The sequence below is a fragment of the Falco punctatus genome, assembly GCF_963210335.1.
Source record: "Falco punctatus genome assembly, chromosome: 3".
Lineage (NCBI taxonomy): Eukaryota > Metazoa > Chordata > Aves > Falconiformes > Falconidae > Falco > Falco punctatus.
Window position 1 is genome coordinate 88,037,945 of NC_137582.1, and position 14,502 is coordinate 88,052,446.

Below are 14,502 nucleotides of genomic sequence, written 5' to 3' on the forward strand. Positions count from 1 at the left end.
GCAGGGTTAAAATAGCTTTTGCAGTAGTTTAAATATCTGAAGGGTTTTCTTAAAAGGAATTTAAATGTTACTGTTGTATTACCCAGAAGTCTGCTTGGGGTAAATGATCTGCTGTGAAACAAGTAGAATAAACCCCATAGTCATTCATTTATTGCTAGACAACAGCTGCAGCTGTGGTATTCTTTCTTACTGGCTTAACTCTCGTCTGTTTAACTAAAAATGTCTCTCCAATTGTTTAATTGCTGTTGGAATCTCTGAATCATACTGATTGAAAAGGGAGGTTAGGCTAGGGACTGTTAATGATAGAAACCTGATGCTTCATTTACTGTTTGTCCCCAGGGATCACCTTTAAAATAGTTAATATTTTAAATTTACTTTCCTAGTTCATTTGGGATGCAATTGTAAATTCCTGGATTGGCTTCAGTATTTCTTTACTACCTAAGAATTTAGGGACTCTTCCTGCCTTTGCAGCCAAAGTACAGTCATGAATGAGTATATTAATGACACACCGCAGCATGGTGTCTAGAGACATTCGTGTCTGGAAGCTGCTAAGATCATCTTCCATGAAATTGGAGAAGACTATTAGTTATTGTTAGGTCTTTACTATTGTTGCATCTATATATAAGAGCAAGTAAAGTATAGCTGCATTTTGTGCCACTCATGAAGCTGCTTTGAGATAACATGGAGATTTTTGAGTTACGTCAGAGGTTTGAATCAGGTGGCTGTCAGTGGCAGTGGGTTTAAAGTACAGCTTCTTGCAGCAGCTGGTTTCTCTGACTGCTCCTTGAGTTCAGCATGACTGCCTGGGGTTAGAATAAAAATGACAACACCCAGATCCCAATCTACTTGTAGGGGAAGTCCTTTCTTCCCAGAGGAGGTAGTACAATTTCACACCCCATTTGAAAGAGTGTGAAGAAAACACTTAGTGATCACTGGCAAAATTAATTCTAAAAGAGACTCTAATTCATAACTACAGTCCTAGTTCCAGAACTTGGTTTTGCGGTTTTATAGTTCTTACTATGTTCAGAACATAACTCTGAATGACTTCATTTGCAGTGGGAAATGTCTGTGAGTCAATTTCTATTTCTCATGAAGAAGATGAGAAATAAATAGGCAGTGGTAATGTTTAGGAGAACTAGGATTAAATAATTGCCCGGCATTACACGGAGATTTCTGTGACAATGGCGAGGACAGAATCCAGTTCACCAAGGTCATTTATGTCTTCCCCACACATGCCTTTTTGTTTGATCGGTCGTTGTGGTACTTGGTAGGGTTTAGAGCAGAAAGCACAGCAGCTTTGATTCCTGCTCAGAGCAGCATCATCTGCACAGTTCAGGGACGCTGGGAGGGAGAAGGAGTTATACATGATCCTGTTCTTGGAGGTGGTGATACAAATGAAAAGTTACCACAAGCATTTTAGTGGTTCATAACTGATGAGCACGTGGTTGTATAACTTAGTGCACATTCTTTTGACATACTTCTGATACACAATTTTTTTAGAATATCATCTATGAGACTTACTGGATTTCTCTCTAATACATTTTTATGCAACCTTACTTTCTGAAAGTTGGGCTTCTTGCCACCATTTTCCATAGTAAACTGATAGAAATTAGCTTGAAGTACAGAGTTAGTATGGGAATTTTCAGTTCATGCAGTTAAAATTAGGCAAAGTTTTGAGCAGCTGAAAGCAGGCCTCATGAAGCGCTAGGCAACCTTAGCCATAGGAAACATTGTCAGATCTGCCTGTAGTTTTAAAACTAGTTTTTAAATTTCTAAAAATGCCAGGCTGAAACTTCAAATAAATGCTGAACTACAGTTGTGAGTATCCCTCCAGTGCAATAATGGAAAGATGAGCGAGTTGTTGAGGCATGAGCTTCTCGTTTCGGTTGAGGACCCTGTGCAGACTTGCTGCATGCTGTTGGGAAGGTTGCTCGGTATCCTCATAGTCATCTAGCACTGAAATGAGGTGGTGGTGGAGTTAGAAGCTAAGTTATAGTAAGTGCACTGCTGTTGTCCCTGTTACCTGGCTGTGTTCCTGAAAACAGAGAATGTGAGATGTTCAAGAACAGTTGCATAAAAGGTCAGAAAAGAAAGTCAATGTACTAACATTTTTAGGTGGTGATTTATAATAGCATTGACTAAGAGTGTCATCCAGATGCTCCTTGAACTCTGCTGACAGGCTTGGTGCCGTGGCCACATTCCTGGGGAGCCTGATCCAGTGACCAACCACCCTCTCAGTGAAGAACCTTTTCCTAATGTCCTGTCTAAACTTCCCTGATGCTGCTTCATTCCTTTTCCTTGTGTCCTGTTGCTGGTCACCAGAGAGAAGATCAGCATCTCCTCCTCCACCGCCCTCCTTATGGAAGTTGCAGACTGCGATGAGGTTACGCCTCAGCCTTCTCTTCTCCAAGCTGAACAAACCAAGTGACCTCAGCCACTCCTCACAAGTCTCGCCCCTGAGGCCTTTTACAATCTTGGTTGCCCTCCTCTGGACACACTCTGATAGTTTGATGTCCTCCTTCTACTGAGGCACCCAAAACTGCACATAGAACCCGAGATGAGACCACACCAGTGCCATGTAGAGTGGGACAGTCACCTCCCTCCACCAGCTCGCTATGCTGTGCTTGATGTGCCACAGGACACAGTTGGCCCTTTTGGCTACCAGGGAGACTGTTGACTCATACTCAACTTGCTATAAACCTAAACCCCCCAGAGCTCTTTCCATGGGGCTGCTCTCCAGCCTCTCGTCCCCCCCCATTTGTGCATATAACCAGGATTACCCCACCCCAGGTGGAGAATTGGGCACTTGCTTTTGTTAAATTCCAATGGTTGGTAATTGCCCAGCTCTCTAGTCTATCCCAATCTGTCTGTAAGGCCTCTCCACCCTTGAGGGAGTCCACAGCTCCTCCTAATTCACTGTCTTCAGCTAACCTACTTAATGAAGATTTGATTCCTGTGTCCAGATCATTTATAAAAACACTGAGGAGCACTGGCTCTGAAACTGAGCCCTGGGGAACCTCACTGGTGACTGGCCACCAGCGTGATGTAACTCGATTTACTAAACTCTTTGAGCCCAGTCTATCAACCAAGTGCTCACCCAATATATTACGGACATGTCTAGCTGTGTGCTGGATATTTGTCCAGAAGGACACTGAGGGACAGCATCAAAAGCATTGCTAAAGTCCAAAAACACATCTACTGGCTTCTCTTGGCCAACTAGATGGGTGACCTTGTCACAAAAGGAAATTAAGTTGGTTAAGCAAAGTCCTGTGTCAGGGGTTGATTTTATATGTGTGTGGAGTGGCTGCCGTTGCTTGTCCCTGCCCAGGTCTCCTCAGCCGCTGGGGCGCAAGCTGTGGGCTTCTGGCGGGTCTTTGCTCCCCTGAGCTTCCCCCAGTTGAGGAAACCCTCCCTGTGCACCATGCTGCAGCGCTCCACTGGAGCCGCTCACCTCAGTGACTGAGGTTGACATGAAGGTTGTATAAATATGATTACCAATGAAAGTCACTTCAATCTATTATTAACTATTTCCAGATAAATAAGCAAATTGACCCTGACTAAGAGCTTTGCAACAAAACCCAAAAGTAAACCAGCTTAGAAATCTGTTACCATTATGGAAACCATTCAACAGTGCAGAAATACCAGTCTTCTCAGTGTTGCACTGCCATTTCTTCTTCACCACCATGACTTCTACACTTTGATCTCTGAATACAGACTGAAAATTATTGGGAATATATGACCACGTTTGATTAATAATGAACAATAAATTCTAATGTGGAAGCCAGGGCTGTTGTGAGCGATACAAAAGAAACGGAAATTCTTTTCTTACTCTATAAATAATATACCTGTTGTTAGGAGCTTAGCTAATGCTGGTGAATAAGGATGTATTTTTAACTGTTGGGAAATGTGCTGAAAACTGGCTGCTCTTAATGTTTGAGATTGTGCTGGTAAAGGTTGTGAGCACTGTAATAACTAATCTAAATGTGTATTTTATTTTATAGGCTGGTAACCAGCACATATATCAGCCTGTGGGTAAACCAGGTAAGCAGTAAATCCATATACTGTCATCTTGAATCTTTGATTACAAGTCGTCTAGCAGCAGTGGTGAACAAAGATCTATGCCAGTATTTTCTTACAAGGGGTGGATTCAGTTCCAGATAACTAGACCTAGATGTTTCGGTGCACTGTGTGTTTAAATTCCACGTGTGGTCCCCAGAGATGTAGTCAGCAAAGACAAGAAAGTGTTTCAGTCAACAGGCGGGAAGGGCCTAGAGGAAGCTGAGTCACTCTGTAGGACTTCACCGTGTGTGGAGTTCAGACATGTGAAACAAAAGTAGACACCTAAATTTAGGTTTCTCAGTCTCAAAAGTGAATCACACCCAGGATTTCTGCCATGAAGTCCAATTTTCCCAGACATATGCAGCATGTGTGGCACTTTGCTGTGGTACAGAGCGGGGTGAGTACCTCTCAGGTCTGGGGTAGGTGTACTGAGATGAGTAGCAGTTGTCCCATGAAGGAATTTTCTAAGTATCTTACTAAAATATCCGTGTTCTCAGAATCACAGGAAAACTTAATGAATTCCATAACCTTTTCTGTCTGCATTTTTCCAATAGAAATACAGATGTAAGTGTAACTCCTACAAATACTGGATTTACTGTAAAGCACATAAAGATGTACATCTCCTCTGCTAGCACAGTAAAGCGCATGTAGCCTTTGTAGTATTGACAGACCAAAATGCTGCAGGTACATCTGAATATGTTGGTCCTCTAAAATGCAGATTTTTTTTATTGATCAGATCACGCAGCTCCACCAAAGAAACCTCCCCGCCCTGGAGCCCCCAGCCATTTGGGCAGCCTTGCAAGCCTGAACAGCCCTGTGGACAGCTACAACGAAGGCGTGAAGGTACATTGCTCAGTGCCACATGAAATATGCCTCAGAAAATAAAACATTACCACTCTTCAGTTAGTTTGCTGTTCCTTAAGTGGAGACCGTGGAAAGCAAAAGCAACTAAACTTCCCAAGTGAATGTTGTCATGGGGCAAACATGCACTGGCAGCTCTCCAGGGAAGTGGGGAGTTAACCGGTAGGCTCATATCCTCCATTACTGTGATTCAGCATGTTCCTCACCTAGAACCTTTCCCAGGTGAGCATATTTCTAGTTTGAAGAGCATACGATATGAGGTCTCCTGTATGGACTCAGCTACCTGCTCAGCAGCTCTGTTAAGCAGGAAGGAGCGCACCTAGGGTTTCCAGTTACTCTGGTAGTACCAAAGTCTCCTATACTCGGTGACAGAGAAGTGAGACATGTCTGAACTGTGGTGCTCAAAAAGCTCTTGCTGGAGCACCGAGGCGCCCAAAACCCTCCTGGCTCTGGGGAACAAGGGAAGAGGGGAACTGGACTGTCTGACCTGTGACTGAGATACTTTCCAATGTGTTGTTTGATCTCTAGTAAATAGGTAATACAGCCAAAAATGAAACTTTAGTTTTCTAGCAGAAATGCTGCAGGATGCTGTGAAACACAGCGTCATGTCCCTATTGCAGCTGGTGCCAAGGGAAGTGCTTCTTAGGATGTCAGTCACATCTAAAATCTTGCCTTTCGTGTTGTTCCCTGCCTTTGGGACTCCAGTACCTCTTCAGGAAACAGAAACCCAAGTGACCTCAGAGCCTCCGGAGGGGATCCAGTGGAGCTATTTCTGATGCTAGGAGTTTCCAGCAGCTAGGTAGAATAGTCTGGGAATTCTCTGTCAGTAATACTCTTAACAGAAGTTAGGAGTATTTAAGTTAAGAGTATTCTAACAGAAGTGCAGCTGATCTATACACATCGCTGTTTTATTATTTCACAACCTTTGCAGCCAGGCAAATACCTCCACAAAGACTGCTGGTCTGATGGCGGTATTACTGACCAGAGCGTTAAAAGCAGGATCACTCCTGCTGCTGCTCTCATTCTGTCAGCTGATGCCATCAGTAGCACCCCAGGAGGTGATGTATTTATGTTCCAGCTATTTCCTGAGAGAAGAAAGATCAGGTCTCCATTAGAGCACAGGCTTTGCAGATACACTGCGGCAATCCCTGCTGTAAATACAACAGTTAGTGCTAATAGTACGGCTCCTCACAGAAGGAGAACCTCTGGCTATTCTAAGCCTTGCCAAGCCTGTAGTAAAGAACAGGAATCCATGTTGTGGTAAGTGCGGCTGTTGTGATAAGCCACTTACCTGATCGATCTCACTAATCGATCTCAGTCACCGCCTGCCTGTGTCACTCTTGCTCTCGTTCTGAGATTACCAGAATATTTAAGAATTCAGTGTAAATAGACAGCAGTGGCCAGTTTGAGCAGGATTATTTATTATAAACTGATGCCAGTGCCTTTCAAGCTGCCAAGCCTCAGAAAATGCAAAAAGCAGTAACAGATGTGTACTAAACTTGGCTTCTCTAAAATTTACTTTCTAAATGCTGATACTGGAACATGAAAGATGTTTTCTGAAATATATCCTTTTCACAACAAACCAACCTTGAGCAGCCAAAAATCATCAGTAATAACAAGTGAACAAGATTCTTGTACTAAATAGCTTCTTCAGTAGAAAAGAAGGACTGATTTTGGTTTTCTGTCAAGAGTTTCTTGAAATTGGATTGTTTTATGCTCCTTCAAGAAAACAGCCCGTTATTTTTTGATAGCGTATAGCTTTGTTAATGTCTGCAGTCCTAAACTGAAGACGCTTCTGAGGCTCTCATTTCAGACTTGCCATTTCAGTCTCCCTTTTCTGCAGAATACAAATTAAGAGAATTTGAACTGCTTGCCCTCAGGAGCCTTTAGGGCGTGCGTCAGGAAATACATGGGTTTGTGGTACTTGCTGAGGCAAAGCCACCCAGTCGACACAAAGAAACTCCTGATTTCTTAGTCTGCAGAGCGGTAGTGTTGATGTTGGGTATATAAAAAAAAAAAAAAAAATACAGAGTGTTAAGAAATGCAGGTGGTCCATGCTCTTGAAATGTCAGGGTCTGGCTGTAGAAATTAGGTGGCTCATCTAGACTGGGTTCTTGATAGTTCTTAACCACAACTGTGATTAGTCATCGCAGACAGGAGCTGCACAGTTAGAGGACTCTCTATTTCCTCCTATCATGATTTTTTTCAAGAACAAGAAATTTTCAAGGAGATAAATTTTCTTCAGTCTATTGAATACTGGATTGTTTGCACAGGACATGTTGTTTCCCACCATTGCAGAGGCCCTCTACTCCATTCACCACTTTGCTGCTCGCCAGACTGGCTTGCTCCTGTCAAGCTTTGCATGATCTCTTCCCCATGTGTTTAGTAAAAAGTAAGCATGGGTGCATGGCAAATACCTCCACTTCCTACGCGGTGCACAGCAGGTTGTCAGCACACGGTGCTTCCGTAACAAATGGACCAAGAGCTAACATGAATGACTGCCGATACTGTTGAGGATGCATTTTTGTTGCAGGCTTTTTAACTGGTCTCTTATTGCTACACATGTTTTGGGTTTGGTTTGGTTTTTTTTCCTGCTGAGTTTTATTAATATTGTTTTTCTTTTTTCCCTTCTTTTGGTAAATTTCTTTAACCTTCCCCCACATTCTGCTCAACCATAGCCATGGAGGGTAAGCAGTGCGTGAGCGTGTGTGTATGTGCTCTTATTCCAAAATGTCTTTGCATGTGGCTCTGCCAGAAGACTGTTTTAACTTCTCGATTGCTGAAACCAATTGGAATCACAGCCTTTCACTGGTGATTGAGGCAATTACAATGTTCTTTTTCCTTAGGTATTTTCTGATCAATATACTTGATTGCATCTCTGTAATAAGTTGTCAGTAGGCACTTGGTGAAATGCAACAAAATGGAATCACCATGCACTAAATCCTGCACTCACTCCTTCCTTAGACAAAGTTTCATCCAAGTATTTTATAGTTCCATCAGGGTAGTATCTCAGGTGCTTCCAGTGAAACATCTCTGTAGCTAGGACCAGTTCTAGGAACCAGCAGTAACCCAGCATGGTGGGCTGAAACACGATGAGCTGTCTCAGATCAAGAGTGGGCAGCTGCTGTGTGACCAGTAGAAAATAAGCAATTTTTTAACCAACTGCTCCCACGAAGCAGTTGCTTGGGCATCCCATAGCAGTGAAGAGCTGCAGGAAACTGGGATGCTTGTAGTTCCACAGTTGAGAAGCAGAGACACTGAAGAAGACCTTACAGAGGAAGTTTTCAATGCCTGTTTCTTTTCTGACCCAGGATTATTTTGGTCTGTCCTGGATTTAACTCTAGGCAGATCTGACTCAACAGAAGTTTTGCTTGAGTAAGGACTACTGGATTTTTAACCCATTTCTTTTTCTGATCTACTGGAAACAAACTGTATGAAAAGAGTTGGTGTTTCCCACTTCTAGTGGTGACACAATTTTTTGTTAATCTGCCGTGAATTTTCACTAACAAAACAGTATGTACTGCAATACTCTCTCTTTACTGTATCAGTATGTTAACTATGTACTCTGACATTGTTTTGGAGCACAAAACAACTTTCCCGAACACGGGACCTGATACCTGCTGCCTTAGCAGTGGAACTTATCCATCAGTAGTGAACCATTTAGACACATCATGTACTCCCTACTCCTCGTTCCTCAAATTATTTCTCTGTTGTGGGAGTTATACTGGAAGCTGTTAAGGGAAATCCTGGTGAAAAAAATAATTCTCCAGGGTCATTTCACAGATCAGGTTCAGTCAAAAGAACTAAAGGAAACTTCCTTCAGATCCAGGAGTGAGTGTGCTCAGCCAGGACTGGGGACCAAGGGGCGGGGGGGGGGGGGGGGGGGGGGGCGGGGGGGGCGGGGCTGTTGCGAATGAGACCTTCCCGGCAGTCTGTGGAGGTTGGGAAGTTGCTGAGCACCATCTGCTGGGGACAGGAGGTTGAACAACCCCTCTCTGCTTCCAGATTCAGCCACAGGAAATCAGCCCTCCTCCTACGGCCAACCTGGACCGTTCCAACGACAAAGTCTATGAGAATGTAACTGGGCTGGTGAAAGCGGTCATAGAAATGTCCAGTAAAATACAACCAGCTCCACCAGAGGAGTACGTACCCATGGTAAAGGTATGGAGGCAGTTCCTAAAATCAGTGTTTTATTTCTCTCCTGACTGAGGTCTTAAGCGGCGTAGGAGAAACCTTCTGGGAAGCTGGGAGTAGAAAAGCTTTGTGTTTGTGGGGCAGGTAACTCGTGGTCACAGGGCTAGCACTTTGGATGCTTTTAACAGGATTGTGGGCAACTGTGCTTTTATTCCCCAGCTTGCCTGTGCTTATCAAGGGGCAGCAAGTTCTGCACTATCTAATCTGCATTTCACTTTTTTAAGAAAAACTTTTAATTAACCCTTTGGCATCTTGCTTTGATAGTGAAACACAATTGCAGGTGGGATTTAAAGTCTCTCAGCCATGTTCTAACTCCCTTATTCAGATGAGGAACTAATTGTATCTGTTGATTCCTGCACTGTTACAGTTTTCTCATCTATTCATTCCATGTTTTCAAAGTTTATTTCCTTAATTTTTTTTCTTAGGAGGTTGGTTTGGCACTAAGAACCTTACTGGCAACAGTAGACGAGACCCTCCCAGTGCTTCCTGCAAGCACCCACAGAGAGGTATGTAGAGCTCTGCTGACCTGATGCTCAATCGTTATGCTTTGCCTCGGCCAGAGCAGCTACCTGGACATGGTTTAGCTCTCTCTGCTTTGCATATGCATATATCTTGGCTCACTAAGCAGCCTGAACTCTCGAGTTGTAATTCTACATGACGTAAACTTTACTGGAATTGCTGCATGGGCATAGGCTTGTACTTATGCAAAAACACATGAACTGGATATAATTGAAGAGCACACCACACCACCCATAGGAAGTTGACATAAAAACCATTAGCAGTGCTTATGCAAAACCAGTATTCTAATGCAGGGCGACCATCTGAGAGTTAATTCTTAGTGTAAGTGTAATCTTTCATTAAAGTACAGCTTGCACACATAGTCATGGAAGAGGTAATTGAGTATAGGTTGGTGCAGCTGGAAGGTTTTGATGAGAAGATATTCTGTGGTAAACCTTGTTCTGGATGAGAAGTGCCAAGATCTTTCATGAGGTGGGAGTAAAACCATTGAAAGAGTGTGATAATGAGAAAGCCAGAAAATTGTGAGTGCCACAGAGCATCATGCCCATTTAGCTGTGCAGTAACGTGTATCTGGCTACTTGACCCCTTATATTTTTTAAAGCTACTTTAATAATGAGTGATGTTATACGCTTCCAGGTCCTAATTATCAAGGTGTTAAAACCCACTCCAAGATGTGGTTTAAAATCCATTATTGGCCATTTAGGTCTTGGTGCTGTTTAGTGGGCAGCTCTTGATCACTGCACAGAACAGCGAGTGTCAATATTCCACCTGCTGCTCCATGTGATGCCCACAGAAACAGCCCCAGCTTTGCTCAGAAATAACAAGCAGGGGCTGTCGTGGTAGGGTAGGTAGCGCTGCTGCTCTGTAGTATCGCTGCCACAAGTGCAATGCTTTCCAACAACTTGCACAGTTGACCGAATCTTCTCATTCCAGATTGAGATGGCACAGAAGCTGCTGAACTCCGACTTGGCTGAGCTCATTAACAAGATGAAATTGGCACAGCAGTACGTCATGACCAGCCTGCAGCAGGAGTACAAAAAGCAAATGCTGACAGCTGCTCACGCTCTAGCTGTGGATGCCAAAAATTTGCTGGATGTTATTGATCAAGCCAGACTGAAAATGATCAGTCAGTCCAGGCCGCACTAAGTACTGAGGGAGGAGTTTCATCAGTCTAAGAATTCTGCTTGCAAAGGGATGTTCTTTCACCTTCCACCAGCAGTGAGGATTAACCCAGTGTAGTTCTGGCTTTCCAGCACCTCTTGCTTCAGCAGACCTGACCGCTGTTGGTTCTCATTACAAAAGTTTAACCAAGTTTTTTTATCATAAAGCCAAGCTGGTCTGGGAATCAAAAAGTGGCATTATCACAAGATGAAGTTTGTACAGGAGTCCTCGGGAAATCACAGCTATGGAGTGCAATTCAGTTCTATACATTGCATGGGACACTCTTAGCCTGCAGCTGCAGCAGGGTTATGGTCTTGGAGCCAAAACTGCTTGAGCAGCTGATCAGAGAAAGATATTGTGAAGTGAAGAATTCGGGGAAACCTCAGGGCTGAGAATTCTTGCCCACAGTATATGAACTATCCAGACTGGAATTTTTTTATTAGAACACTTACGTCGCAATATGCTAATCACAATTTACAGAGAAAGAATAAAAAGCTATATTTTCAAGACTTCAGTCATTTCAAGACAAACTAAAGCCCTCTTCATCTTCCTACCTTTTACTTTTATGTGAATGTGTGAAGCATTTGTTTGGAACTAGCTGTAGAACACAACTGAAAACTTTTTCACCAGAATAACGTGCCAGTTCTTTTGTAGCAATGTTGTTTTCCTTGGAAGTGAAAATGCTGCTTTGTACCAGAGCAATTCAGAGCTGCATTTAGAGGAGTCTGTAACCATTCATGTCCCCCATTTTTATATAATTTATAAAGACAGATTAAAGCCATGTTGGAATATTTTAAACCCGCTGTAGTTAACTAACCCATCCTTTTGTCTATCTTGCCTGGGAGGAGTTACAGTAGAGCAGTGTAATTAGATTTTCTTTGGTTTTCAGTTATGCCATCTGTTCTGTTAAAATAAAAACCACACACTCCCTTTTTGCTGTTGAGGGATATAAATTATTCTCAGGAAGAATATAATGAACTGTACAGTTACTTTGACCTATTAAAAAGGTGTTACCAGTGAAATCCTGACTGTATCATTTTTTGTATGCGTGCACTGCAGAAGAAACCACTGCAAGTTTTCTGTGCTTGGAATTTACCCCCACCCCCCAATCCACAAACTTAAGGATTCAGTTATGCAGGACTTAAGGAGTAACAGTAAGCATTCGAGGAGAAATGCAAGATTTAAGTAGTCTTCCAGAAAGCCTCTCTTTCGAGTCAGTGTAATCATCTGTGTAGCTGACTTCTAATTACTTGGTGTCACTCCTTACACTCCTGGAAACTTTTAAAATAGCTTTTCCTAGGGGGAGGTTTCTTCAGAAAGGGGCAGGGGAAGCATAGGTGGTAAGTGAGAAATCCCAGCAGCAATAGGCAGTTGCATGGACTAAATTCTTCCACAGGTGCCTGCATGTTTCAAAAAAGAAATGAGCTCTCACTTTGTGGGAAGATGGGGACAGTGCATCAGTTTTGGGTCTAGATGTGAAGCAACCCTCCTACGCAACTCTGGAGTCCTTACACACTTGGAACATTTTGCCGATGCCCCATTTTCATCCAATACTTCAGAATACACTTTTGAAAGACAGCCCTTACCTTGTTCAGTTGCTCTGGACAAGTCCTGTTCAAAAATTATCTCTAGAAATACATACTTTAAGTTACTCCTCTTGTATGAAGTTATACAATCTTCCACACCCACCCTTCAAAGTGGTTTTCAGAGATGCTCCTTAACATTTTTCTGGAAAGGCAAAAAAAAATTACACATCTTACACGACCTAGGCTTAGCGCCTAGCACTGCAAGGCTCAGCCTGCTTTTCAGTTACACCTGCTCATGAATAGTGTCCCAACTTTAGCCTCTAACAAGGGCCTTTACCTGAGGATTGCAGGCTTCTTCCCCACTCTTCAGCTCAACAGCTGGCCTCCACTGCAAAATGCATGTACTCCTTGCTTTAGCTGCTCCAAAAAGGTTGAAATTACCTGGTACTAGAAACTGCCAAGGTAGAAGGTGCACTGTTGCTAAAGCATTAACCAAACACACAGCAGCTTCACCCAGAGGCCGTAATACCAACTGAGCCATACTGCTTTTGCTAAACGTGACCATGTCCCAGGCTCACTGTGATCATGCCTCTACCTTTGTCCATATGCTGTGCCATTTAGGGGCCTGAACTGTCACTGTGCTGCATCTAAGTATAAAGAACAAACAAGGGAAGTTGTAAAACCACTAGATCAACATGTGATGGCAGCATTTTTGGAACCTGCAGGTAACCTGGCCATCCTGCATCCACTCCACGTGGTTCCATGTAAGACACAAGACTACAATTAAATGTTCTTTATTGCAGACATGTACAAAATTGATTAGTCAAAAAGACCAAAGCCCATGTCATCATCAGATTCCTCTGATTCTTCTTTCTTTTCCTCTTCTTTCTTCTCCTCAGCTAGAAAAGAAGAAAGGAATCAGGGGTTTTGCATTCTGTCACCTCATAAAAGTCACATGCCACAAAAGACTTCATATACTATGACTGCAATCAAGAAGCAAGACCTAAGCAATCCTAACAAGCTAAGCTAACAACCCATGATGACTAGTGTTTCCACTAGGAAAGCAATTTTGTGCCTTCAAAAGTAATTTCTATCAAATCTGAGTAACTTCAGAGATCCTGGTGATGTACAGGAAGACAAGCCTTAACTCTGAGGTAAGGCTAATCCTGCACACTGCCTCAGTGCAATACCAGCCTTTCTTAAGATGAAGGTCTGTTTTGCTCCAGAACTCCCATGTGCGTACTACATGAAACCACATGAAAATCGCAGAAGGAAAAGCCGGGCTGGCTCCTGACCTGGTAACAAGCAGCTTTTTAACTAAGTATTTCCCCCCAGCGGAAGCTCCCTAGGCTGGCCCGGAAGCCCACTTACCAGGGGCAGCACCGCCCGCCGGCGCAGCGCCACCCGCGGGGGCAGCAGCAGCTGGAGCGCCGCCACCACCAGCTCCTACGTTACAGATCAGGCTGCCGATGTCGATGTTGGCCAGGGCCTGGGGGGAACAAGCAGCAGTAAAGCCTCGTCACCAGGGGCTGCGGGGGGCAGCTCCGCTTCGGTCCCGCGCACCTGCGATGCCGCGGCAGCCGTGCGGCGGGGCAGCCGCAGGATGACAAACCAGCGGCCCCGCACCCCTGGGGACGCGGGGCTGTTTAGGTTCGTTAAAGGTCGCGTTTCACAGCAGAAGGTGCCGGGGCTTGTCGCGCTGCTGTCACCTGCGCTAGTTCGGTTGTGACCAGCAGCCGGCAGCCCCCGCGCCGAGACGAGGCCGCCGCCGCCCGCGGCCCCTCCCCGCCCGGCCCCCGCTCCCTCTCGCCCACCTTCGCGAAGAGGCCCGGCCAGAACGGCTCCACGTTCACTCCCGCCGCCTTGATAAGCGCGTTGATCTTGTCCTCCTGCAACGAGAGCGGCGCTCAGAAGCCAGCCCGGCCCCGCCGCCGCCCGCCATGCCGCGGCTCGCCGCCATCTTGTGCCGCGCGGCGGCCGCGGCCCGCACTCACCGTGACGGTGACCTCGTCGTCGTGCAGAATGAGGGCGGAGTAAATGCAGGCGAGCTCGGAGACGGAGGCCATGGTGGGGGCGCGGTGCCAGTCGCCGGGGTGGGACGGCCTTAGCTTCAGCTGAAGGACACAGCACCTTGGGCCGCCGGGGAGGGAAAGGGGCTCGTGTTGCCGGCGGAGCTTTATAA

At 44.7% G+C, this 14,502-nt stretch overlaps 2 protein-coding genes across 20 annotated transcripts in view; one reads left to right on the forward strand and one right to left on the reverse strand.

Moving 5' to 3' along the window:
* Positions 1-11,816, forward strand: part of PTK2 (protein tyrosine kinase 2) — a 224,227-nt gene extending 212,411 nt beyond the window's left edge. For all 18 annotated transcript variants that reach the window (XM_080381071.1, XM_080381072.1, XM_080381085.1 and 15 more), the window contains 5 exons: positions 4,002-4,041; positions 4,796-4,902; positions 8,926-9,081; positions 9,540-9,620; positions 10,567-11,816. In XM_080381071.1, the coding sequence (XP_080237197.1) occupies positions 4,002-4,041; positions 4,796-4,902; positions 8,926-9,081; positions 9,540-9,620; positions 10,567-10,779 (597 nt within the window). In that variant the 3' untranslated portion in view covers positions 10,780-11,816. The remainder of the gene's footprint in view (positions 1-4,001; positions 4,042-4,795; positions 4,903-8,925; positions 9,082-9,539; positions 9,621-10,566) is intronic.
* A 1,282-nt stretch (positions 11,817-13,098) lies between these two features.
* RPLP1 (ribosomal protein lateral stalk subunit P1) lies at positions 13,099-14,501 on the reverse strand. 2 transcript variants are annotated; one of them, XM_080381101.1, is made up of 4 exons: positions 14,315-14,490; positions 14,135-14,209; positions 13,692-13,809; positions 13,099-13,219 (listed from the first exon to the last, which is right to left on the reverse strand). In XM_080381101.1, the coding sequence occupies exons 1-4, from the start codon at positions 14,384-14,386 to the stop codon at positions 13,140-13,142; spliced, it is 345 nt and encodes a 114-aa protein (XP_080237227.1). In that variant the 5' UTR covers positions 14,387-14,490; the 3' UTR covers positions 13,099-13,139. The 2 variants fall into 2 exon arrangements, with proteins under 2 accessions (XP_080237227.1, XP_080237228.1); XM_080381102.1 differs by lacking the exon at positions 14,135-14,209 and having other exon boundaries at positions 14,315-14,501.
* Position 14,502: the final 1 nt, after the last annotated feature.

What these genes read in the sequence shown, in the direction of transcription:
- RPLP1 (XM_080381101.1), bottom strand. Translation starts at nt 14,386, where the DNA reads ATGGCCTCCGTCTCCGAGCTCGCCTGCATTTACTCCGCCCTCATTCTG. An exon ending in GGCCGGGCCTCTTCGCGAAG is followed by an intron (nt 13,810 to 14,134) that starts GTGGGCGAGAGG and finishes TGTTCCCCCCAG; the next exon opens with GCCCTGGCCAACATCGACAT. An exon ending in GGCGGGCGGTGCTGCCCCTG is followed by an intron (nt 13,220 to 13,691) that starts GTAAGTGGGCTT and finishes CTTCTTTTCTAG; the next exon opens with CTGAGGAGAAGAAAGAAGAG.